Source organism: Chiloscyllium plagiosum, chromosome 11 (assembly GCF_004010195.1).
Source record: "Chiloscyllium plagiosum isolate BGI_BamShark_2017 chromosome 11, ASM401019v2, whole genome shotgun sequence".
Classification (NCBI taxonomy): domain Eukaryota; kingdom Metazoa; phylum Chordata; class Chondrichthyes; order Orectolobiformes; family Hemiscylliidae; genus Chiloscyllium; species Chiloscyllium plagiosum.
The window spans coordinates 74,864,922-74,888,928 of record NC_057720.1 but is presented as its reverse complement, the minus strand read 5'-3'; the positions used below and the strand labels follow the sequence as shown (position 1 = coordinate 74,888,928).

The window sequence follows — 24,007 nt, the reverse complement described above, 5'->3', positions numbered from 1 at the left end:
AGAAACACAGATTTTCCTCTCAGGAAATAATATCTTTGGAATTCAATACTGCTTTGTAAGTTTGCCAATTGCCTTATTGTTCTGTACAGCTTCAAACACATTGTATAAGATAGTGATTCTGAAGGACTTAATATTCATGTTACACTGAGCTCCAATTAATTGATGGTAATGGTAAATAGTCTTTGGGTGGAGACAGTTGAATTCTGAACAAATACACAGAGCTGTATTTTGTACAGCCCTCACAAGTGCTTAGTACTAATGCCTGAATAGTAATGTAAACTAAATATTACCATTATGCAACAACTGCCTTATCTAGAAGACAAATGCCTCTTGTGTTTTAATTTACCAATGGTCCATTCTCTACCACTGATAATTAGACAAGCCCTAAGCTCAATATAGAGAAAAGAAGATTGCTGGCAGTGGACTATCTAAAATAGAATACCATATATTGGCAAGAATGACAATGGTGAGCAGTGGTGCAGATTAGTGGAGCAGATTAGAATTCCATTTAGTTGAACCAAATGGGATGATGATTGGCGATTGGCAGACAGAGTCTATTTGTCACTGAAGTAAAAAGAAAAAATTGCTTTGAAACAGCAAATACACAACTTTAAGAGCTGTGCTATGTTCAGAAGACAGTCAGACAGTAGCTGAAATATGAAAACTGACAAATGATCATCAGCAGCCATGGAACAGCAATAGGGCAAGTTCAGCACTCCACAGTCAAACCTTCACTAAGAAGCTGGTTAGAAGTGCAATGATAACAGTGTGGGCTAGGTTGCGTGGAAGCAAAAACGCCTGTCACACTGAGAAGAAGAGAAAAGCCTTAGTGAAGAAGATTCTGTCAAGACCAAAAGAGGAGTTCAGGAGTAAAGTTCGAATTCTGCAGGAAAAGGAGGGAAAGAAAAATGAAAGTGGTGTAAATACCAGAAAGAAAAGGCAATGGAGTACAAAAGAGGGTTCTCACCTCTCCAAAACAGCCTCCACCATCTTTGCATGTAGGCTCCATAAGGAACAGCATCAAGGGACAATAGCAGGGCCAGAAAAGTAAGTTATACTGGGGCTCCAATATTGGTGCCTGATTTAAATGTTGTTATTGCTGTGTGGTTTTCTTACATTTTGGGAAGTGTTAGAGGTAAGTACCATTACCATAAATAAAAGACATCTAGACAGGCACATGAATAGGAAAGGTTTAGAGGGATATGGGCCACTTGCAGGCAAATGGGACTAGTTCAATTTAGGAAACCTGGTCAGCATGTTTGAGTTGGGCCGAAGGGTTTGTTTCTGTGCTGTATGACTCTAAGTTAGTTAGTAGTTAAAGGGACTACTCATTCGCCAATGTAAATGCCTTTTTCCAGGGCTTCTTTTGGCTCGAGAGGTGCAGGAGTAAAAATGTGGGAATCCTGCAGCAGATAGCTTGCACATATGTGGGTCAGAGATGATCAAGTGCAGGCCTAACACTGGCCTCTACCTTCTAATGCAGTGCTGATCCATGTAATGACACTCTGGAGGAGAACAGTTCATGGAAACAGGATAACAGTTGTTGGGTTGCTCTACCATTTGTCCATAAACTTAGGGCTATGCCTCAGTGTCCTCTTTCCTTTGATCTACCCTTTCTAAAATCCACTTCTATGGGTTTGTCAAAGACTGCCAAAGAATTATGAAATGCCTTTGTGAACTCTCCAGAAATTGCTGCTCAGATCACAAAGTTCTTCTTTAATTGTCCCCATCACTTTTAAATTTCACTTACAACTAATTTTGCTATCTTGCTGCTGGTTTCAGTCCTGGAACTGTGTGAGCCTGGTCCCTGGAGGTGCCTGTAATTTTTCAGGTGTAGTTAAATGGGAAAATGCAGGGCAATTTGCAATAGAGCATGAAAACATATTCTCTGTGGAACTGATATCTACCTACAGACAAAAATTGGATCTGCCTGCACTTATGCATGTTGAGCTACATAATAGTTATTTCCATAATTTATTTGTATACTGCAAAGGCTTGTATTTGTTTAATTTCTTTTGTCTCTCAGTTGCCTAATCTTAAAAATGCAAATTTCTTTGGTGTGATCTATCTCCGAAATCATTCTGGGTGACAATATGTATAGGGAGGGCTGGGCTGAGGCTCCAGATTGCTGGTGGAGGGGTGTTCATCAGAGAGATAAGAGGGATGGGTAAGTCTGGAAAGTGTTGAGACAGGATGACCAACCTGGTGACTAAGGACAGTTGGCCTGGGGTGGGAGGTTGGGAAGATCCAGCCCAGAGGTCTTTCATGATTGGGAGGTGTGATCTGATATTCCTCGAGGAGGAATCAGGGAAAAGAGTCTTCAGCTCCCCAGCCCTATAAACCCATTTGACAGCCATCAAATTCACATGGCCGCTAAACTGCCAGATCTAAACCCCTCTAGAGTGTCATTGCACAGGTCAGCACTGCATCACGGCCACTCGAGGGTTAACCATTTCTAACCCGTGTAATAAAAATAATCATCACCATCATCATGTAATAATGTAAAGATACCTGGAGTATTGTATGCAGTTTTTGTCTGCTTTCTTGAGGAAGGAAGTTCTGGTTCTGGAGAGAGTGCAATGAAGGTTTATCAGACTAATTGCTGGGACGGTGGGCTGATGTATGAAGAGGGTCTGGATCAGTTAGGGCTATATTCACTGGTGTTTACAAGAATGGGGAGGAAAGTCTTGTAGAAACCTGTAAACTTCTGACAGGACTAGACAGGGTAGATTCAGGAAAGATGTTTCCGGAATCCACAACCGGGTGTAATAGTTTAAGTTCACAGGTAAGCCATTTAGGACTGAGATGAGAAATTTCTTCACCCAGAGAGTGGTGAGCCTACAGAATTCTTGGCCACTGAAAGCAGTTGAGGCCAAAACATTGAATGTTTTCAAGAAGACTTTTGATATAGTTCTTAGGGCTAATGGGATCAAAGGTTACAGGAGAAATTGGGAACTGGGTACTGAGTTGGATGAATAACCACGATTATATTGAATGGCAAGGCCATTTGATCCCACTCCTGCTCCCATTTTCTATTTTCCTAAACTGTGAGTCCCAATCTCATTTTTAAACTTCAGACCTGGCTCTTAAATAATCAGCCAACACCTATCACACACACTGATTGAACAAGAAATGGCTGCATTTGTGTTGCATTGCTGTCAGGATTCAGATCTAAATATCCGTCCCATTCATCCCAGGCACCAGCATTCACTTCGAACAGTTAAGAGCTCCCATTGTGTAAAGAAAAGGCAAAAAGATTTTAAAACGTAAAAGCATATAATTTTTTTTTTAATCATAAAAGTACAATAAAATTATAAATGTGTTTAGGAGTGATTTCATCTCATTTGAGCTCATTCTCTTTTCATTATATTGCTATGATCAGTTCTGGAATGAAGCTTTAATCCTCATTACTACCTTTGTACATTTGTTCCAGATGGTGCATTATTGTACTTACACTTATTAGCCAGAAGGAGACTGAATGATTCAGTCCATTGCACAGCTTCTTCTGTGGACAGCCTTGGAAAATCCAGAGGAGAATAATAATTATTATCCAAGAAAGTCATCCTAATTTAGCACCAGTTTTTCAGCAAGCGTAATTCCTATGCTAATATGTCATGTAATATACTTGCAGCATCCACTGAGTATCCTTTTCTTAACTCAAGATGTTGCACAAAATTCTATAGCACAGAAACAGCTCTGAGCCACTGTTAACTCTTCATGCTAGTCTCCTACTCATCTTACTTCACCTCACTTTATCAATAAGTCCTTCTATTCTTATCTCCCTCAAGCACTTATTGAGCCTTATGTTAAGTTACATTGAATGTGAGGAAAATAAACATACCTACTTAAAGCACTTGTTACCTTAGTTGCACGGGTAATAGTATGTTGTGACAATGGTTTCCAATTTTAATAATTACAATGCATTCTAAAAACTGCTGTATGTGTTGTGCAGGTCTGTAAATGTATTCTTAACTATTTTCATACATTTGACTTTGTTTCTGTTCTTGTGAAAAAAAAGCCTTCCCTCTTCATGTGCTTTCTGTGCATTTTTTGCATGTCACATTTCACATTCTGCCACAGCTCTGTTGTGTGGGTATGCCAGCTCACTACACTGCTCACGATGAAGGTAGCTGCCATCATTCAACTACAGGATCCGTTTGATGTAAGTTGATAGAAATAAAAGCACTTCCTCTTTTGTAGTTTACACAATACATTTTGCTGCTTGTTAGCAATCAGTTACAGGTTACATTGATATAATAGAGTGTTCCAGAGGCTTTCAGGAGAACCAGATCTTAGGTCTCACACGTTCTAAGATGCTGATAGTGGGTGGTACTTAATGCCAGTCCTCAGAATTATCAAGCTCTTATCTCATTAATGACATTGTGCTTTTGTTGTTTTATTCCATTTAGTAAATTTACCACTGAACCTTTGGGCTGTATGTCCTTTAAAACAAAATGCTGGAATTGAAAGTTCAATATGTCCGTAGGTCCTCAGGAATTTTTATCCATGGTCATGTCAAAAAAATGACACATACCCTCGTGACTAACTTGAAATTTGTCACATGACCTTTGATATAACCATTGCCTTGTTAAAATATAAGGCCTGGATCAATCACTTCACCGAGGGAAGTATTAGATTTTTCTTCTATTATAGACTGTTCTACATCCTTCGCCTCTTTTTGGCCAGCTATTTGGCGTCTTGCTTTTCTGAAACTGTATTTCTGTTTTGTACATTTAGTGAAATTCTTTGACAGCAACAATGACTTTTCAGTTCCAGTGCCAGCCCTGATCATCAAGTTAGCTTCTCATTTGTATCTTTCATTGTTTTGAATCATAAACATTTAATTTGTTCCGAAGAAGGATCCCCCATACCATTCCTGGGCTTTCCAGTTTTCTTGAACCCTTTAAGGGTGTAGGTCGGTTTGGGTCACAAATCTACAGCTAGCACTGCTGATCTGGCCAGCTCCAATACAGAGCTAAACACGTCCTTGCACCATTGATTTCCACAGAGTCAGGGTAACTTTTAAGAATCATGGTTCATAGCACCTCTGAGTTGTTGTGGACCACTGTCCGCATCAGCAAATGTTTTGGAAGGTAATTTCACAAGATCCTCTTCATTGCCAGCCTGTTCCCCTCCCCCATTTGATGGTCCCTTATGATTCGCCAGGCCTGGCTTTGCCTCTCCATCTACCCTTATGCCTTTTCATATGAGACTATGTTGTTCCACACCCATGAACCCTTATCCTGCAATGCCTCATTATGTATTCAAGGCTGAGAGACCAGCTACGAATCATTCTCTTGAAATATGTGAGCTCCTGCTCGAGTGCCATCTTTGGTTATCTGATTTCTATTATCAATTGCACAAAGTTTACTTTCACAAAGTTAAGAGTTATCAAGTGCTTCCAATTTCAGCTATTGAAACTTCAAAGCATCTGGATGATTGACACTTCCATTAGGTTACATTGAAAAGGGGTTTATTAACATTATTGTGCATATAAATACTTTTATAATATAATGAGCTTTACTTTACATCCCCAACCGTCACTCTGCAGTTTATTGTCACTCTACCCTTGGCTGGATGATTGGTTTGCAAAGCAGTTGATACCAACAGCTTCAATAACTAGCTGAGGATGCCATGAAGGACTCTCCTTCTCAACCTCTTCCCTCACCTGAGATATGCTGGCCCTCAGGTTAAATCACTACCAGTTGTCTCTTTCTAATGAGAGAGCACAAGACTATGGCAACACAACAATACAGGTGAATGGGCTTGTAAGTGCCATAGCCTGACATAAGTAGCATGACGGACAATGATGAATGGGTGGGAGGGTATCACAGGGGTATGAGAGGCATAAGGAGCCATTGGGGTTGTTTGGGCAGCATTAAGTGGCCTGGCTGGGACTGGAGGAGGGGTGAGTGCGAGATGGTCTTTGTGTTTTTATTTTACCTCAGTCTGTACAGTAGCTGCTCCCCGAAACTTTCTCCGGGTAAGCTGACCCAATTGCAATCCAACCAGTCCATACAGACTTGCCTCTGCATTATTCTGCTCTGCAATTACTGCTCCCATACACTCATGCCCAGTGGTGTTAACAGTGAACCTGATATTCTATTATCTCTCAAACATAATATTATAATTTGATGGCCTGTCAGACAGAACTTTCCATTTTCTGTTGTTGCCGAAAGGACTAATGACTGAGAATTATTGCATATTACAGTCTGTACATCTGCTTCTGATCACTGAAGGAGAAGTGACTCCTATTTTACTAATTTCGTTCAGCTCTGCCTTTCATCACAGACAGGAATGATTGATGGGGCAAAGAAAACATCCATTTCTGAAGATTCAGATTCAACAGCGCTCAGAATTTTCCAGAATTTGTTTCCCTGGCTGGTTTATTAACTTGTCAATCTGTGTCTTTTAAGAAAATTTGAGTTCTGCACTCATAAGGAAAAATAAAAAATGAGGAATAGGAGTAGGCCTTTCAGCCCATCTAGCTCCTGCCAACATTTAATCGGGTCATGGCTGATCTCCACCTCATTTTAACTCATTCGCTTTGGATCCACATCAGCTGAGATAGCTAGCTAACAATATTTTTCAGTTCTTGACTTGAGAAATGTCAATTGACTCAAAATTGGCAGCGAATTCCAGGTTCCCCCGACTGAGCGGTTTCAATGTTAAAATAAAGTGATGAGCTTGATTGAAGTGAAGAGACCGGCTTTACAGCTATAAGTTATGAGTGGTTTAATGAATGGCAATGAATTACTGCAACTGAGTCACTTCTAAAGAGGCACTGTGTTATGGCCTGGCAAGCCTTTCCTCATTCTGTTGACAAACAATTGGCGCACTGATGCAAACTGGTTGGACGATATCCTGTCAGCACTAGAACATGATGTTGCATTGAAAATGATGCCCACTTCTCTCTGCCGTTTGACAAAGCAAATTTCCCAGGAATGCCAAAAGCCTCTTTGTACAGTTAGAATTGTTGATTTATTCTCTGCCCACCCTGACTCCATCCCGAATTTTTAAAAAAATATCACTCACTTCATGCACCTCATCGGCTTCTCGTGCTTATTGGGCAGAAAAGAGCTGAAATCACTGTAGGAGTCAGACTTCTGCGATAAGCAGCCCAGTCGGGTTTTCATTGCTCTGGCCCTGTGGAAAGACACAGCAACAATCCACCTTTGAAAGGCATTGCCAATGAGTTGCAACATGATATCTTTCACGAGCAAATAAGATTCATAAGGTTTGCTTCAAAGCTCCTGAAATATTATGAAGTCATGAATGCGCCTGGGGTAAATTTTGATTTTGTCCCATTGTATAAATGAGGGAGAGGACCAGACGGCAGCTTATTCTATATTTTTGTACTTCAGTAGCAATACAAGAAGAGATGTTAAACAGGCTGGGTTTTTATATGTTAATCTGCGAAGTCACCCTCTATGCCTGCTCAAATTAGCCAGAAATAGCATTCAAATCAGCAAAGGAATAACTAGATACAATATGTACAGAAGAACCATTATCTAAAATCTATTGCTGTTTGTAACAACGTTCGTAAACATGGTTTGAATGCAAAGATAAAAGGCATGGTTAAATCTGTGGTACTATCACAAGAGAGATAAGTATAGACCTTTTAGATTATTACTGCACAGTAGGCAGTAGACAAGCCAAACAGATTTATAAATCAAATCAATACAATACTTACAAAAAGATTTTCTGTCCCTTATTTTCAAGATATACAGAAATTATCTATAAAGTACCTGGCAAAACAGTTCAAGTTGGACATTACAGCAAAAACAATAACAGTATCAAATTTCTCATTTCAGCGTTGTACTCTTAAGTACCTCCACCGAAATGCAAAAATGGGAACACTATTAAAAAACTATTTACATTCTAATATAAGCTACCATGAGTTATATCAGTTAGCAGCCCCGTGGCACATAATGCCCTTCACCATGGCCTTTCTTAGTGAAATTCCTTTGTTGAAGGTCTGAATATCATTGTTCTATAGCATGATCTGTGTCCATTGGGTTGTGCAGTACGTGAAACCACCTCTAAAGTGCTTTGTACTGAATTTGCTCATTTTGTCTCATGCTCCACATCACTTAACTGAGTGATAAATATGCATCAGCTCATTTCAACACAGTAGGGTACCTGACTTTTGTGAGTATCGCAGAAACAACCTCTGTTAAAATTGTTTTGGGGAATTAACAAGATGCCAGGTAATTTTTGACAGCATCTGTTTCAGCAGTTAGCCTTTGAGGGCTGAATATAAGTAAGTTTAATTTAAATTTAAAAACATACACATACTGGAGAGATATATGAGAACTTATTCACCATGAAGGATTACATGGCCGGTGATATACATAGAAAAATATCACACCAGATGGCCTCCTTCTTTAGAGACCATAATTTCCCTTCCCACGTGGTTAAAGATGCCCTCCAACGCATCTCGTCTATATCCCGCACCTCCGCCCTCAGACCCCACCCCTCCAACCATAACAAGGACAGAACGCCCCTGGATCCTGGCACTTTCCCCTGCCATCGCAGGAACTGTAAAACCTGTGCCCACACCTCCTCCCTCACCTCCATCCAAGGCCCTAAAGGAGCCTTCCACATCCATCAAAGTTTTACTTGCACATCCACTCATATAATTTATTGTGTACGTTGCTTCCGATGCGGTATCCTCTACATTGGGGAGACTGGGCAACATCCAAGCTTTGGCTAACATGTGACAAGTAACATTTGTGCCACACAGGTGCAAGGCAATGACCATCTCCAACAAGAGAGAATCTAACTATGATCCTTGGACATTCAATTAGGCATTTTCATCACTGAACCACATAATCAACATCATGGCGGCTACCATTGAGCAGAAATTCAACTGGGTTAGCTGTATGAATACTGTTGCTGCAAGAGCAGGTCAGAGGCTAGGAATACTGCAGCAAATAACTCACCTTCTGACTCTCCAAAGCCTATCAACTATCGACAAGGCATGAGTCAGGAGTGTGGTAGAATGCTCCCCACTTGCCTGAATGGGTGTAGCTCCAACATTCAGAAGCTTGACACCAAACAGGACAAAGCAATTCATTCAACTGGCGTGTCATCCCCAAATATCCACTCCCTCCACGACAGATGATCAGTAGCAGCAGTGTATACTATCTATTATCTGCAAAAATTCACCAAGCCTATTTAGACAGCACCTGCCAAACCACAAACGCTACCACTGAGAAGGACAAGGGCAGGAAATACATGGGAATACTACCATGTGAAAGTTCCTCTTCAAGACATTTACAGTCTAATGGGGAAATATATTGCTGTTTCTTCAATGCTACGGAGTTAAAATCCTGGAGCTCCCTCCCTAACAGCATTGTAGATCTCCCTACACCAAATGGACTGCAGCTCACCACCACATTCTGAAAGGCAACTGGGGCTAGGCAATAAATGCTGGCCAAACCAGCGAAGCCCACATTCTCAGAATGAATAGAAAAATCAACCATGACGGCCAATTTCCCCAATCACATAGCACCACTCTTGCTGACAGTCTTTGTTATACGATTGCATGCTGAAAGCCTAGTGGAGGATATAGCATTCGCTACCATTGGAGTGGCCTAGCCAAAAGCTGTTGCCAGTAACAATACCAGGGAACATATTGAAGTGTTCCTGCCAACTACACACTTTCACTTCCCACTTCTCCCTCAGTGCACAATATCTAAGGCACATACCTCTTGCCTCCTCTTCCTCCAACCTTCTGCCTTTCTTCTTTCACTGCTACCACCCAGACAGTGTACCATGAGAATAAAATGCCTGATGATGTAACATTGTCATTCAATCTTACACTCCACCTATACAGACAGCATGGTGGCTCAGTGGTTAGCACTGTTGCCTCACTGTACCAGGGACCCAGGTTCAATTCCTGCCTCGGGTGACTGTCCGTGTGGAGTTTGCACATTCTCCCATTGACTGCATGGGTTTCCTCCCACAGTCCAACGATTGTAGTTAGGTGAATTGGCCGTGCTATAATTGCCCGTCGTGTTAGGTGAATTAGTCAGGGGTAAATGAAGGGGAATAGGTCTAGGTGGGTTACCCTTTGGAGGGTCAGTGTGGACTTGTTGGGCCAAATGGCCTGTTTCCACACTGTAGGTAATCTCAGACTCTAAGACTGCATGTACTTTAGATGATGGCATATAGGTGTGATCTGCAGGCAATAGAACAACTGGATCAAGCCAGCTAAAACCAAAGATTTGAAAGGTGCCAACTCTCAAGAGGATGAGGTTGCGTTGGAGTTCTGATTCAGGGCATGTACTGAATCACTACGATGGGACAGGCTACTGAATGAAGCTGCTGGGTATGCCGGATGCATTGGCTGGCTTGCCAGCAAATGAAATGAAATGTCGAGGATGCCAAAGGAGCTTGGCACTAACTAGGCATAGGGCTTTGCGCACAGTATAAAGTCTATCCTTTTTGGTATCATAGTGACAGCCAACTCCTTGAGAACACTTGTGGACCCTACCATGTCACAGTATCTGATTTTCATTGCTGCTCCTTCAAGTGGCTGAGTAGATGTTTGATGTGAATGTGAAAAATGAATACTGGAAGATTAATGAACTGCACGTGGGATGTAATACAAAGGAGCAAGTCACTTAATTATATATTGAATGTCAATGGAGTAGTAATGTGGGTGAGAGTTGCATTTTCATATTTCCTGCATCTTGCTTGGTTACTGGGAAGGGTGAAAATGACAAGTACAAAAAGCATTATATCTTGTTTTTGTTAGTTTTAAATTGTAATGACTGGCCTCACTGTGAACTCTGTGTACTTTCTTAGTCCCATCCCACCAGCTTGGAATGAAAGCAGTTGTGCTTTTAACCTCAAAAATAATGGTAATTGCTGAAGCCTGCGACAAGTGTGATTATATAATGTGAAAACATATCTTTGGAAGAGGTCGGGAGACAGCTGAACAATGAAGCACTGTTTATACTGCAGGTTGAATCCACTTCACATTCCCTTTTTTAGTGAACTTGGCACATGTTGGCTTGAGTTCCCTTCATTAATATGTTTCATGTTGTGCACATCCTCTTATGCCTTATGTAACATATCATTTCCCCTTAGCAATTAATAAAACAGTAGCCATGATATTTCATACCAGCTGCTCTGTGTTGGGTTCTGTGAGTATTTTTGTTATTTTCTTAATGATGCACCATTTCCTCCCTTCCTACAGTTTCCCACCATTTTTTGCCCATTTAACATGCACATTTCCCAATCAGGAAGCTCCCAGACATTTGACGACACTGCTTTTTTTTATAGTGGTCTTTGACGGACACATGGTGACCTTTAAGCGGCAATTGGATAGGTACATGGATAGGTGCTTAAGCTAGGACAAATATTCGGCACAACATCGTGGGCCGAAGGGCTTGTTCTGTGCTGTATTGTTGTATGTTCTATGTTCTATGTAAGCCTTGGTTTCAGCACCTCAGACCTGGATTGTTACTGGGACTTTGGTTGTGGGAACCCCAAGGCCTGAGCAATGCATTGCTGCAGTGCATTGGGGCAAATGCATTCTCCATAGGGCAATATATTCTCCATATTTTCTGGCATACAGTCAAAAGAATTGGTCTGCCCAGCTGTGAGAAGAAGAGACACATGGAAGAAATGACTTGGCAAGCCACAGCAAGTAAGATCACCAAATTACAACAAGAGAGAGAATGAGAGGTGACAGCATGAGAGAAGAAGGATAACAAAATATAAAAGCAAAAAGATCAAATGTGAGATGGAATGAATTGCAAATGCAATTTCACCACAATCAAAGAGCAAATCTCAGGAGCATGTTTGGAGAAGGGAGATGGTAAACATTACCCCTTGGCAGACACCAAGGAGTTAATTTTAAGCAAATGTGACAGTCTGGAACCTGATGATATCGGTAGTGACTGGGCTATAAAAATTATATTTCAGCATTATAGTCCTGTAGGCTAGGTTAAAATTGTAACACTAAGTAGCCCTGGGATACTGAATAAGTCCAGTAGAGAGAGAGCAGGGAAAGACAGAAAGCCTTGACCTGAACTGTGCTGGAATTTGACCATCATGGTCGCCAATTATTTGATATCATTGGATAATAATGATGGTTAATGCAATGATACGAGGGGAATCAAAGTGCTTGATCTCTTACTGCATCAGGCACCTGTTGATTCTGATCTGCCTTCAGATTGCTTGGTAATACATTTAGATTAGATTAGCTTCCCTACAGTGTGGAAACAGGCCTTTCGGCACAACAAGTCCACACCGACCCTCTGAAGAGTAACCCACCCAGACCCATTCCCCTACATTTACTCCTGACTAATGTACCTAACACTATGGGCAATTTAGCACGGCCAATTTACCTGATCTGCATATCTTTGGATTGCGGGAGGAAACCGGAGCATCCAGAGGAAACCCACGCAGACACAGGGAGAATGTGCAAACTCCACATAGACAGTCATCCGAGGCTGGAATCAAACCCGGATCTCTGGCACTGTGAGGCAGCGGTGCTAACTACTGAACCATCGCACCGTCCTCTATAATATCATAAATATAGCAGCATTTGGTTCTGGTCAATGCTTCAAGGTCAACACAGGAATGTGTAGTGTGGCCAGAGATGCAATGGGAAGATGATCTGTGTCACACTGGTAAACTTTACCATTTCACCAACTTGTTTTTCAGTTGCAAATCCAAATGGAAACTTATTGGTATGGACCTTTGCCAATCTGCTTTTAAATCTGTGGTTTGGAGAAAATTAGGCTCTTTACTGAAGTGGGGGAAGCAGTTAACCAATGGACAATGGTGCAAATTTCTGGATAACTTGATTTGCATACTTGGTATGGCAATGAATTTCTGAATGTGTCTAACACTCTGCTGGCCAAACAAGTTTGAGTAGAGATGAACACACCAGTTCAAATATCCTTGCGGTTGCATGTTATGTTCAAATCCTGCATAGACTAGACTGCTTTGACTATCCAGTAATGAACTAAAGAAAGATCAGGTCACAATGAAGAAGGTTCTTGGTTCTCTTTCTTACTACTTAAACATTTCTTGTCAGGGTGATCACCTCTCTCACAATAACAGATTCTCATCGAAGAGGCCATTTTCTAAACACTGTAATTACAAGATGTCTGTGGCATCTTAGATTAAAAAAAAACCCAAAGGTATTTCATTTGAAGCATTAGAGTTAGGAATCTGGGAAGGAGATATTTGGACAGGTGCTTAGAATGTTGGGAATAACAATGTTTTAAGGATTGTTTAAACGAAGAGACAACAGAGAGGTTTATGTAGAAATGTAAACCTGTTTGCCTCATTATGAACATACATAACTTGATCATCATGTTCTGGAGTGATGAGCTGGAACTTGTAGCTCAGAGACAAGGTGCAGGCCAAAGCCACAACTCTGGAGTACTTGGAGTTTTAAGTGAAACACAATTTTCTTGTTAGAAACAGATTGAGCATTGGATTTTCCCACAACATCGGAGCCCTGACCATGGGCTTTGACCATGAGAACATCTCCACCATCCTCTTGGAGGTGCCCATCAAATTGGCAAGGCCTTTCAGAGGGCAGGTAGCTCTGCAGCCATGGCATCTCCAACTGTAGAGATGGACACCGCTGAGACGGATTGGGAACCGTGATGGCATCTTAAAATCAGACGCAATTGAAGGCAGACATTTAAACTGCAAAATTATAAGGGGCATAAAATTTAATAGCTTAATCCCCTCTAAGTGAATCATTTGGGAGTCACCTTGCAGATTGTGGGCCCTTCTTTTGGAAGTGGAGCAGGATGGCTGATGACTCTCCACAAGCTATTGCAGGGATGGGCTACCTGGGGTGGTGTGTGGGTGCTGTATTCAGAGCACCCTAGTCAGAGGCCTTACACATTTGTAGTGGTGGTCTACTTCTGAGGATTCCAGCTGGGCCAGTGGAACCACTGGGGAACTCAATGAACTATTCAAGAAACCAACTGAGTAAACAAACTGATTTCGGTGGTGAAAATGCAAAGCTTTGATCTACTGTTGTTCATCAACTTCTCCTTTAATCAGTGGTCACCTCGGGTGCTAATACACTTCTACCAGCCCTGCCCCTGGTGGTGGGAATGTGTTGGTCATCTCAATTTGGCTCAGCCCTATTTTCCTGGCTTTCTCTCCCTCGCCTTCATGTCCACTCTCAAGGGACCAAACCAAGTCAGCTTCAATAAAGCTTCTCTAAGAAAGCTAAGCAAGACAATGTAGAGGAGAAAAGCAGCTTTAATCTTCAAAGAACTAACTGTTATCATTGATGATAAACATTATTGTGTTTGCTGTTAGAAAATGAGAATTATATTTTTAAGCAAAGCTTGTGTGCTGCATGTACATATGTTTATGTACTTTTTTACGTGTGTGTGCATGCGTATACATATGTTTGTTTGTGAGTGCATATACGTACTTGTGTATGTGCTTTTAAAATCTGAAAACAGTTTTCAGGCTCCAATTCACCAAATTTGTAATGAGGCCATTGACATTCTCCTGTTCCATCGAGTTGGAAATCTACTTAACATTCAAATCTCACAGTCCAACTTTGCAATATGAAGTTAAAGTAAGGGTGGTCTTGCAAGAAAAGAACTGAGATCAGTGTTTAAAATATGGCCTTTCTGAGCTCCTTGGTGCAGACCTTCACTACCTCTTTGCCCCCTCACACCCTAAGAAGTCCTTGGATCTCATCAGCCCCATCTCCAAGCACATTTTCCCACTTCTCTCAACCTGCAGACCGCTCCTTCCACTGGGTGAGTCCCATGGGTATGGCATCCCATTGCCAGAAGCCCACTCCCTCTCCAGAGCACCTACAACCCCAGTTCACTACCTGACCGGTTGCAGACTCCTAGCCAAGGGACATAGGCTAAGAAATCTCAGCAGTCACAAAGGAGCCTGACAATACTGAATGAGCAAGTTCATCTAAGAATCTTCATCTAAAGCACATGCACCTGTCCATTGCATGCTGGGCTGTTTTAAGATTGACCAAGACTGACAAAGGAGATACATTGGTAACATAATCACTGTTAGCTCGATAAAAGTGATTGATTTGTTGTCAGAATTTAAGGTCACTTGCAGATGATTCCCAGACAGCTAAGCCTCATTTATGTAACCCGGATCTTCATTAACATAACCATAACTCTATTGTATATTGGGTCCTGCTCCATCAGAGTATTCTGGCCCCACAACATTTTTGTGTAAAATCATTAATACCTGAGGACAGGACAGTATTGTATCTATTAGTGCAGTCTTGCAGGTCCTTACTCTCATTTCCCTGCTCTTTTCCCATACACCTTCTTTTTCAATTACTTATAAAATAACTCCACAGAGCCAGTATCCCCTCACCAAGTGATCCTCCATTCACAAGTGGAGAGTCGTTGATAATGATCCAGCTTCCTCAGAGCCAGGCCTCAGAGTGAACGGAACCCCAGACACTCCTGTCTATATCGGTCAACCAGGAGTCCTTGATTGGATCAGGTTAACAGCCCCAATCAGGGAACTCATATTCTATGAGTCCACCTGGCTGACCTTGTTACACTCACTACATCTTGTTATTTTTAAATGATCCGATATGACCTGTGCTTACATTCGGTGAGAAAGCATTCCTTCTTAATTTCCCTTCCCATTTGTTAATGTCTTCTTATTGAGTCATCCCTTGATCTCTTCCGCTTTTATGCAAACAACCACAATAACTTCAGTCATTCTTCATAATTGTACTTCCTCATAGCAGATAGCAGCCTATTGAATCAATCCTATACTCACCTTCTATTTTCTCAGCATCCTGTCTCTACCATAGATTCTAAATTTGAACGCAACACTCCTCTTGTGAGCGTACCAAGATATAATATAAATTCACCATTATGTTTGAGATTATATATTCTACACTTCTTGCCTTAAACCCAATATTCCACTATTTTCTTTTTGGCCTCATTCACTGAGGTGATATTTTTAATATCGTATGACCTAAATTCTTTCAAAACTGTTGTCTTCCATACAATGTTCCTGCATTGTAGGTGCAAACATTGCTATTTTTACTGTCTCAAAATGACTGATGTGAGATTCTGTCTGCTGTATATGTTTTGCCCAGTTGTTACTTTATCACTAGCTGAAAATAATTTTCTTTGGATCTCAGAATTAGTTAGTAGCCCCCCAATTTTGGTACCAATTACAGATTTGCGAACCTCATCAGTCTATATCTGAATCCTTGCTTCCCAGTGTGAGCACAGCATGGGATAATCACTGGGAAATTGTCCCTAACTTTGGCACGCTGCTCACGCACAACTTGTTTTTCATTCAATAGGCTATTATCTTCGCAATCCGTATCCCTTCATCAGCTTTAATAATCTTTGTAGAGTTTGTGTTTGATTTTCTCACTAGATATGTTCCTTAGTAGGGCACATGATATTACCTGTTGCCCAACATAATTTTGAATTGACCATTCGTCATGCATCAATCTCCATATTGCTTGCCAGCAAGTATTTGACCTAGAGTGAGCATGACTGAGCCCAATTCTGTTCTCCCTACATGTAGGCCAGCAAGTGTCCCTAGCTCACAACTGGATTTCGTTATGCTAAAGTATTGGGCAAGTCTCGTGCCCAGATTATCTCCCTTGTTATGATTAGCTCAAACTGCAAATCAAGCCATCCTTCAACATGCTGTTCAGTTACAATGACTTTGCTAGATGCATGTAAAATATAAGTTTGCACATTTAAAAGAAAATATTCCCCTGGTTAAAGACTGAGTGAATATTAAGTAATCAGGGCTCCCTGGCCTTTTTGACACCAAATTTTCTACTGAGCTTTGAAAAAGAAAAGCTGAATAATCTGCCACTGAATGCCTGATGCTCATATAGTGACAACGAGGGAATCTAGTCAAATACAGAATTACACTTGACCCAGTCAGATTGATGCCAGTTCCGAGTAAGTGCCCTGTCCTGGCTCTGGGAGAATTGATTGAAATGGGAGGGCAGCAGACGTAGCCAAAGCAACACCTGCGCCCACACGCTGTCATATCGGGAAAGGTCAGCCGCAAGCCAAATAAAACGGACTCACTGTTTCGCGCTGCTCCTTTTCTCGATGGGCTTCTCTCTGCAAACTCTGCAGTCGGGCAAGCTGTCTGTATGAAGCTGCGACAAGCTGAGCTGTGGAGATAGGAGAAGCAGGATGTGTGATTTCTCTCTCACCAACTCACCCGTCGGCCTACGGTTTCAAGTGCAGTCTTTTTTCTGAAGCGCTTTCCGCTCGACAGGAATGTCAACTGACGAGAGGAAGGCACTGTGTTGTCTGGAACGCAACAATGTTTGTTATCCCCACATTACCCGTTCCAACTGCTGTGTGTATTTTTGTTTTCAGTTGCTGGGATCGGTGTGCAGCTTATCCTACCACGGCGCATGATCTTTTATTTATCCTGTGGCTTTATTGTTATTGAAAATGATTGGATCTTGTCAGCTATATAGACAGAAGTTAGGATAGGAACAATTTGTTTTCATCAGTGTTTTCAGGATGAATTGCATTGCATTTGAATGCCGAATAATTTGTGTTTTTCCTCCCCGGACTGCAAGAGGTTAGCAGTATCTCATACACTAGCCAAAATAGATAGTTTAGCTTCTTATGGTATTCAAAGCAAGAACATTCTGTGTCCTGCTGCAGAATAAAATATATTTTGTTGTTCCGAAGCCATTGTGCCCTTTGCTGGGATTTATATCAGATAAAGATAATGCTGCTTTACTAAGGAATGTCATCAGCAAAATGTAAGGTAGACAGCAGTGCTGTGCAGAACAGATTTGCAGCAATGCTGAGAGTTGATCACTAACTGAGAGAAGATTCTTAATTAAGCAAAAGTCAACCATCACATCACTGTTCCCTCAAGGCTAAAACACTGAGATAAAAACATGGCTAAATATAGCCCAGACTCAAAGCTCAACTGCAAAAAGAGAGAGATTCATAACGAACACATAAAAGATTTGATGGAAAATGGCTTGAAGCTAACACTCGGGCATCAGTCACAAGCATTTTGTGATTAGCTGCAAATGCTATTGGCCTCTTGGGGACTTAGAAGATAGCAAGAAATGGGCCGTGCAGGGTTTATTACAATTGAACAACACAAGAGATTTGCTATGCCGAAGAAAGCATTAATGTTAAAACTGCTATTCCACATTAATGTCACAGACTAGATAGTCATGTAAGAGTGTTTTCTATTCGGGACAACTTATTTCACATAAACTATGGAGAACCCTTTGCTGGATGACACTATATGGTTGTGGACCATAAAGTGGCTGCATTCTAATTGGAGGTTGGGGTGGCGGGGGGGCAGGGAGGAGGTGATATTCTGATGTCTTTTAGAACATAGATTATAGAACATAGAACATCGAACAGTACAGCACAGACACAGGCATTTCAGCCCACCATGTCTGTGGCAACTACGATGCTATTCTGAACTAGTCCCATCTGCCTGCACATGATCAGTATCTCTCTATTCCCTGCTTGTTCATGTGTCTGCCTAAATGCCTCTTAAATGTAACAGAAGCTATTGTATCTGCTTCTATCACCAGCTCAGGAACCTGTCACTCTGTGTGTAAAAAATGTGCCTTGCGTGTCTCCTTTTAACTTTCCCTCTTTTGCCTTAAACCTACTCCCCTAAGTATTTGACATTTTCACCCTGGGAAAAAGACTCTGACTATCTACCCTACCCATGCCTCTCATAATTTAGATACTTGTATCAGGTCCCCACTCAGCCTCCAATACTCTAGTAAAAAATAATCAAAGTTTGTGTAACCTCTCCTTATAGCTAATACACTCCAATCCAGGCAACATTCTGGTAAACCTGTTTTGCACCTTTTCCACAAGTCTCCAAGATGCCAATTGGAGGCAAGCATGCGGTATGCCTTCTTTACCACCGTGTCCACCTGTGTTACCACTTTCAGGGAGCTCTGGACTCGCACCCCAAGATCCCTCTGTACCTCCTACATGCCTTGCCATTTACTGTGTACGTTTCTCTCGCATTTGACCTCCCAAAATGCATCACCTCACACTTGTCAACATTAAGTTCCCTTTGCCATTTCTCCATCAAATTTCCGATTGATCTATATCATGCTGTATTCCTTGACAACCTCCCTCATTATCTGCAACTCCGTCAATTTTCATGCATCTGACAACTTACGAATTTGATCACCTACATTTTGATTCAAATCATTTTTAAGTATAACAAATAACAGAGGTCTCAGTTCCTTGTAGAGCATCACTGGTCACAGACCTCAGTCAGTAAATCATTCCTCCACAACTACACTCTATCTTCTATAACCAAGCCAATGCTATATCCATCTTACCAATTCACCATGGACCCCAGGTGACTTCATCTTCTGGACTAGCCTACCATGAAGGACTTTGCCAAATGCTTTAGTAACGTCCATGGAGACAATGTCTACTGCCCCACCCTCACAAATCATCTTCGACACTTCTTCAAAAACCTCATAGCAGGGCAGCCCTAAAAAGTCCATTCTTTTTCAAATGTGAGTAAATCCTGCCCCCAAAACCTTCTGCAATAATTTCTCTACACTGAAGTATGGCTCACAGATTTATACCTAATTTCCTTGATTATCCCTGTTGCCCTTAATAAACAGAGGAGCAACATTGGCTACTCCAGTCTTCTAGGACCTCATCTGTGGCTAAAGAGAACACAAATATCTCTCTCAAGGCCCCAGGAATCTCCTCTCTTGCTTCCTTCAATATCTTAGGATAGATCCCATCAGGTCCTGGGAACTTATCTACCTTAATGTTTTCAAGTCACTCAACACCTCCTCCTTCTTAATATTGACATGTCTTTGAACATCAACATACCCCTCCCTAATCTTACCATCATCCATGTCCTTCTCCTTGATGAATACTGATGCGAAGTACTCATTAAGGACTTCACCTACTTCCTCTAGCTCCACGTGTAAATTCTATCCTCTGGCCTTGAATGGGCCTTCCCTTTCCCAAGCTGCCTTCTTTGCTCCTAATATACTATAAAATGCCTTGGGAGTCTCTTTAATCCTATTTGCCAAGACAATTTCCTGGCCCTTTCTGGCCCTCCTAATTTCTTTTTCAAGTTATTTTCTGCTTCCTTTATACTCCTAAAGGGCCTTGTTTGATTTCTCTTTCTTAAACCTTACATATGCTTCCTTTTCCTTTTTAACTAATCTTACACCAACTCTCGTCATCCAAGGTTCCTGAACCTTGCCATCCTTATCTTTCAACCTCACGGGAATATGCTGGTCCGGAACTCTGGTCAACTGGCTTTTAAAGGACATCCTTTCAAACAGCTGCCCTCAATCCAATTTTTTCAATTCCTGTCCAATACTGTTGCAATTAGCCTTCCCCCCAACTTACCATTTTCACTTGAGGTCTTGATCATTTTCCATAACTATATTGAAATGTATAGAACTATGATGACTGTTCCCAAATCTTCCCCCACTGAAACTTTGATCACCTGGCCAGGCTCATTCCCGACACAAAGTTTAATACAGCTCTGATCCTTGTTGGTCTATCTGCATATTGTTTCCAGAATCCTTACTGGATATATCTAACAAATTCTGCTCCTTCTAAGTTGCTGGGTCTAAGAGAGTGCCAGTGAAAATTGGGGAAATTGAAATCAACCCTACTGTTTTTACATCTTTCGCTGATCTGCTTACATATCTGTTCCTCGAATTCCTACAGGTTATTGGAAGGCGTATAGCATAACCTCAGAGTAGTGACTGCACCTTCCTTATTCCTGAGTTTGACCCTTGTTGCATTGCTGGATGAGCCCTCCAAGGTGTCCTCTCTTAGAGTAGCTGTGACAGTCTCCTTAATTAGTCATTCAACCTCGCCCTCCCTCTTACATCTCTCTCTATCACACCTCAAACATCAAAACCCTAGAACATTGAGCTGCCAGTCCAGCCCTTCTCTCAACTAGGTTTCTGTAATGGCTACCATATCGTAGTCCCTGTACTAATCCAGATTCTAAATGCATCTGCTTTATCTGTTATATTCCTTGCATCAAAATAAATATATTCCGTACCTCCAGTCCCAATGTATTCATTAACCTAATCCTGTCTATTCTTCCAATGAGACTTACCAGCCTTAACCTCTACCTTCTCCTCAATCACTTTACATGTTGATCTATTGTTCTGGTTTGCACCTTCCCATCCAGCCACACTAGTTTAAACATTCCCAAGAGACACTGGCAAACCTCCCTGTAATGATATTCCTGCCCCTCCAGTTTAGGTGCAACCCATCCTTCTTTTACAGGTTCCTCTGCCCTGGAAGAGATCCCAAATGATCCAGATATCTGAAGCCGTTTCTCCTACAGCAGCTCTTTAGCTACACATTCAATTGTATTATCTTTCTCTTTCTGATCTCACTGGCACATGGCACAAGGAGTAATTCCTAGAGGTCCTGGTTTTCAACTTTCTATTCAACCCCTTATATTCTCTTTGCAGGACCTCATCTCTCTTTCTGCCTATGTTATTCGTACCAACATGGACCACAACTTCTGGCTGCTCACGAACAGCACAGATTCAATCCTGTACTAGCTATGGTAAGCGGTCTGCTTTCTTACTTTACTCCACTCTTCATGCAGAATGCCACCTCTCAAACTAAATAATCACTGTATCTCTCGACTGGAGAGTAATGCCTATGATCCTTTGTAGATTATGGCTGATTACATAGACTGCTTCCTAAATGCAGGATAGATTATGACTGGAAGTGACTCTACAGCTAATTCTGGTCTCAGAAACACACAGAATTGGCACAAAATGGAAAAGAGTACAATTCGATAGTTTCCGAAGCTGCACTGGAGACTATGGTCCAGGAGGTGAAGAATGGAAGAAGCAATAGGGCAGGATGCACATTCAGAACACCATGACCCTGCATCACCTTGGATATATCAAACTTTAATTCCACCATGTGTTTTTAAAAGAGGACAAATACAATCAAAGTAGCTATGAATGTAATTTCAGTGGCAGAACTGGAGAGAGAGAGAGACCTTGGAATGTCACACCCAATGAGAAAGCTTCAAAGGGGTGAACTTAAAAAGGGGATAAATGCATTACAAGTTGATCTGTAATCTCCTGGGAGGTGTCTCATATTGTCAACATGATGAGAGAGAAGACTGCAGAGATATGTTTTGTATCTTCCTGTTTAAAGAGTACATAAGAACTGTCTTTAAAAATCACTAGATGTGCTAGTGAGCTGAGATGCTTGCGTGTACCAGTGGTCTAAGGACCTCATGTGTAATAGCCTGGGTTCGTGAATTATTGTGCTTTGAAGGTCACAAATGAAGAACTGCCTCCTAGTCATTCCTGTCATGCAGGTAGAAGACTGAGAGCTATAAGTCAGCCAACAAGCCAGTCAAATGAGAACAGGATAATGGAAAGGTTCTCTAATTCTGAGTGCCGTCAGTAAATCACCATCAAAGGAAATCAGGACAAAACAATTACAACAAACCTAGCAAGCCAAGAATCCTGAAATCAACTTCCCAGCTATTAAGATTCCACTAAACTACACTTCATAAAAATTCCAAAGAGACTTTTCTTATATCATTTAACTTCTATCATTTTTCAGATTCATTTCTCACTTTTAGTCGGTGTATTAATGTGTTGCATCATTGTTTTTTCAAATTTTTAGCCACTACATAACTCGTTTTCTTTGTTCAGGAAGGATATTATTGAATTGGAAAGAGCACAAAAATATTTACAAGGATGTTACTGGAGCTGTAAGGGTTGAGTTACAGGGAGAGGCTGGATAGGCTGAGCCTTTTTTTTCTGGAGCATAGGAGGTTTATAAAATCTTATGGGGTATAGATAAGTGATTGGCCAAGGTCTTTTCCTTTGACTAGGGGAATTCAAAACTAGATGGCAAGGTTTAAGGTGAGAGGGGAACTGAGGGGCAACATCTTCACACAGGGGTTGGTGCATATGTGCTTTTGTGGAATGAACTGCCAGAGGAAGTGATGTCGGTACGGTTACATGACTAAAATGCATTTGGACAGGGACATAAATAGGAACGTTTTCGAGATCTATGGGTCAAATGTGAGCAAATGGGGTTAATTTAATTTGGGAAACTTGGTCGGCACAGATGAGTTGAACCAAAGGGTCTATTTCTGTGCTGTATGACTTTATAACCTGAGAAAGCCAAGTTGAAATTGGCTACTTTTAAAACAGAAGTTAGTCGGGTAGGGAGAAAGGCATCAACAGGGAGAAATTCCTTGGTAACTTAACTTTATTGTAACCGCCTGAAGGGGTGGGTGAATAAAGAAGGGGAGCAAATTCATCCCTCTTCCTCAACTGGTAGCTGAACAAATTTGGGTATCCTCTCTGTTACTGTAATAACTTAGGGAACTGGGGTCTGGTTGTAGGACCCAATGGCTGTGACAGAGATGCTAAGGTCCAAACTGCAAGGATCTAGGTGCCATGTTGTGGCTCAGTGACCTCACATGAGTGATCAAGGTCAGTAAATACTACTGCTCAATTGACCTCAGCCACAACACTCGTCTATCAATGATCTCAATAAATAATTCAGTACTTAATATGCTTCACCTTGCCCTCACACAAGTGGCACTGCTGAATCCTCATACCCACATCTTGCCACTCGCTCACACTGCCAGCTACTCAACCGTGACAGACTTGTGACCCCAAACAATTTCAGCACAACTCCCGACACACTTCCCTCAATCTTTCAGGTCAAGGCAGCACACGAGTTAAGTCAGAGGGTCTTGACTGGTGGGTTGAGAAGGAGAGTCTTTTGCGGTAACCACAGCTGGTTCAAGCTGTTGGCATCACTGCATTCTAAACTAGCCATCTGAGCTAACTGGCCACATTGCATTAGAAATGTATAATTTAATTGTAAAAGTCTCATCAAACTGCCTACACGCAAAGGGCATGGGTGAACCTTTCACTTGTATCTCACCCAATGTCAAGGTGATGCATCTTTCCAGCTCTTCTCTTCTGCACTTAAATGGAAAGTATACTTAGTGA

At 41.5% G+C, this 24,007-nt stretch overlaps 1 protein-coding gene across 3 annotated transcripts in view; it reads right to left on the bottom strand.

The window, feature by feature from the left end:
* The window catches only part of LOC122554576 (regulator of G-protein signaling 8-like), a 41,463-nt gene that overhangs the window by 6,202 nt on the left and 11,254 nt on the right, over nt 1–24,007 (bottom strand). For 2 of the 3 annotated variants that reach the window (XM_043699825.1, XM_043699826.1), the window contains exons 2-4: nt 17,067–17,155; nt 7,036–7,146; nt 3,455–3,516 (exon numbers count right to left, since the gene is read on the bottom strand). In XM_043699825.1, coding sequence (XP_043555760.1) covers nt 3,455–3,516; nt 7,036–7,146; nt 17,067–17,155 — 262 coding nt within the window. The remainder of the gene's footprint in view (nt 1–3,454; nt 3,517–7,035; nt 7,147–17,066; nt 17,156–24,007) is intronic. The other variant, XM_043699827.1, reaches the window with a different exon arrangement.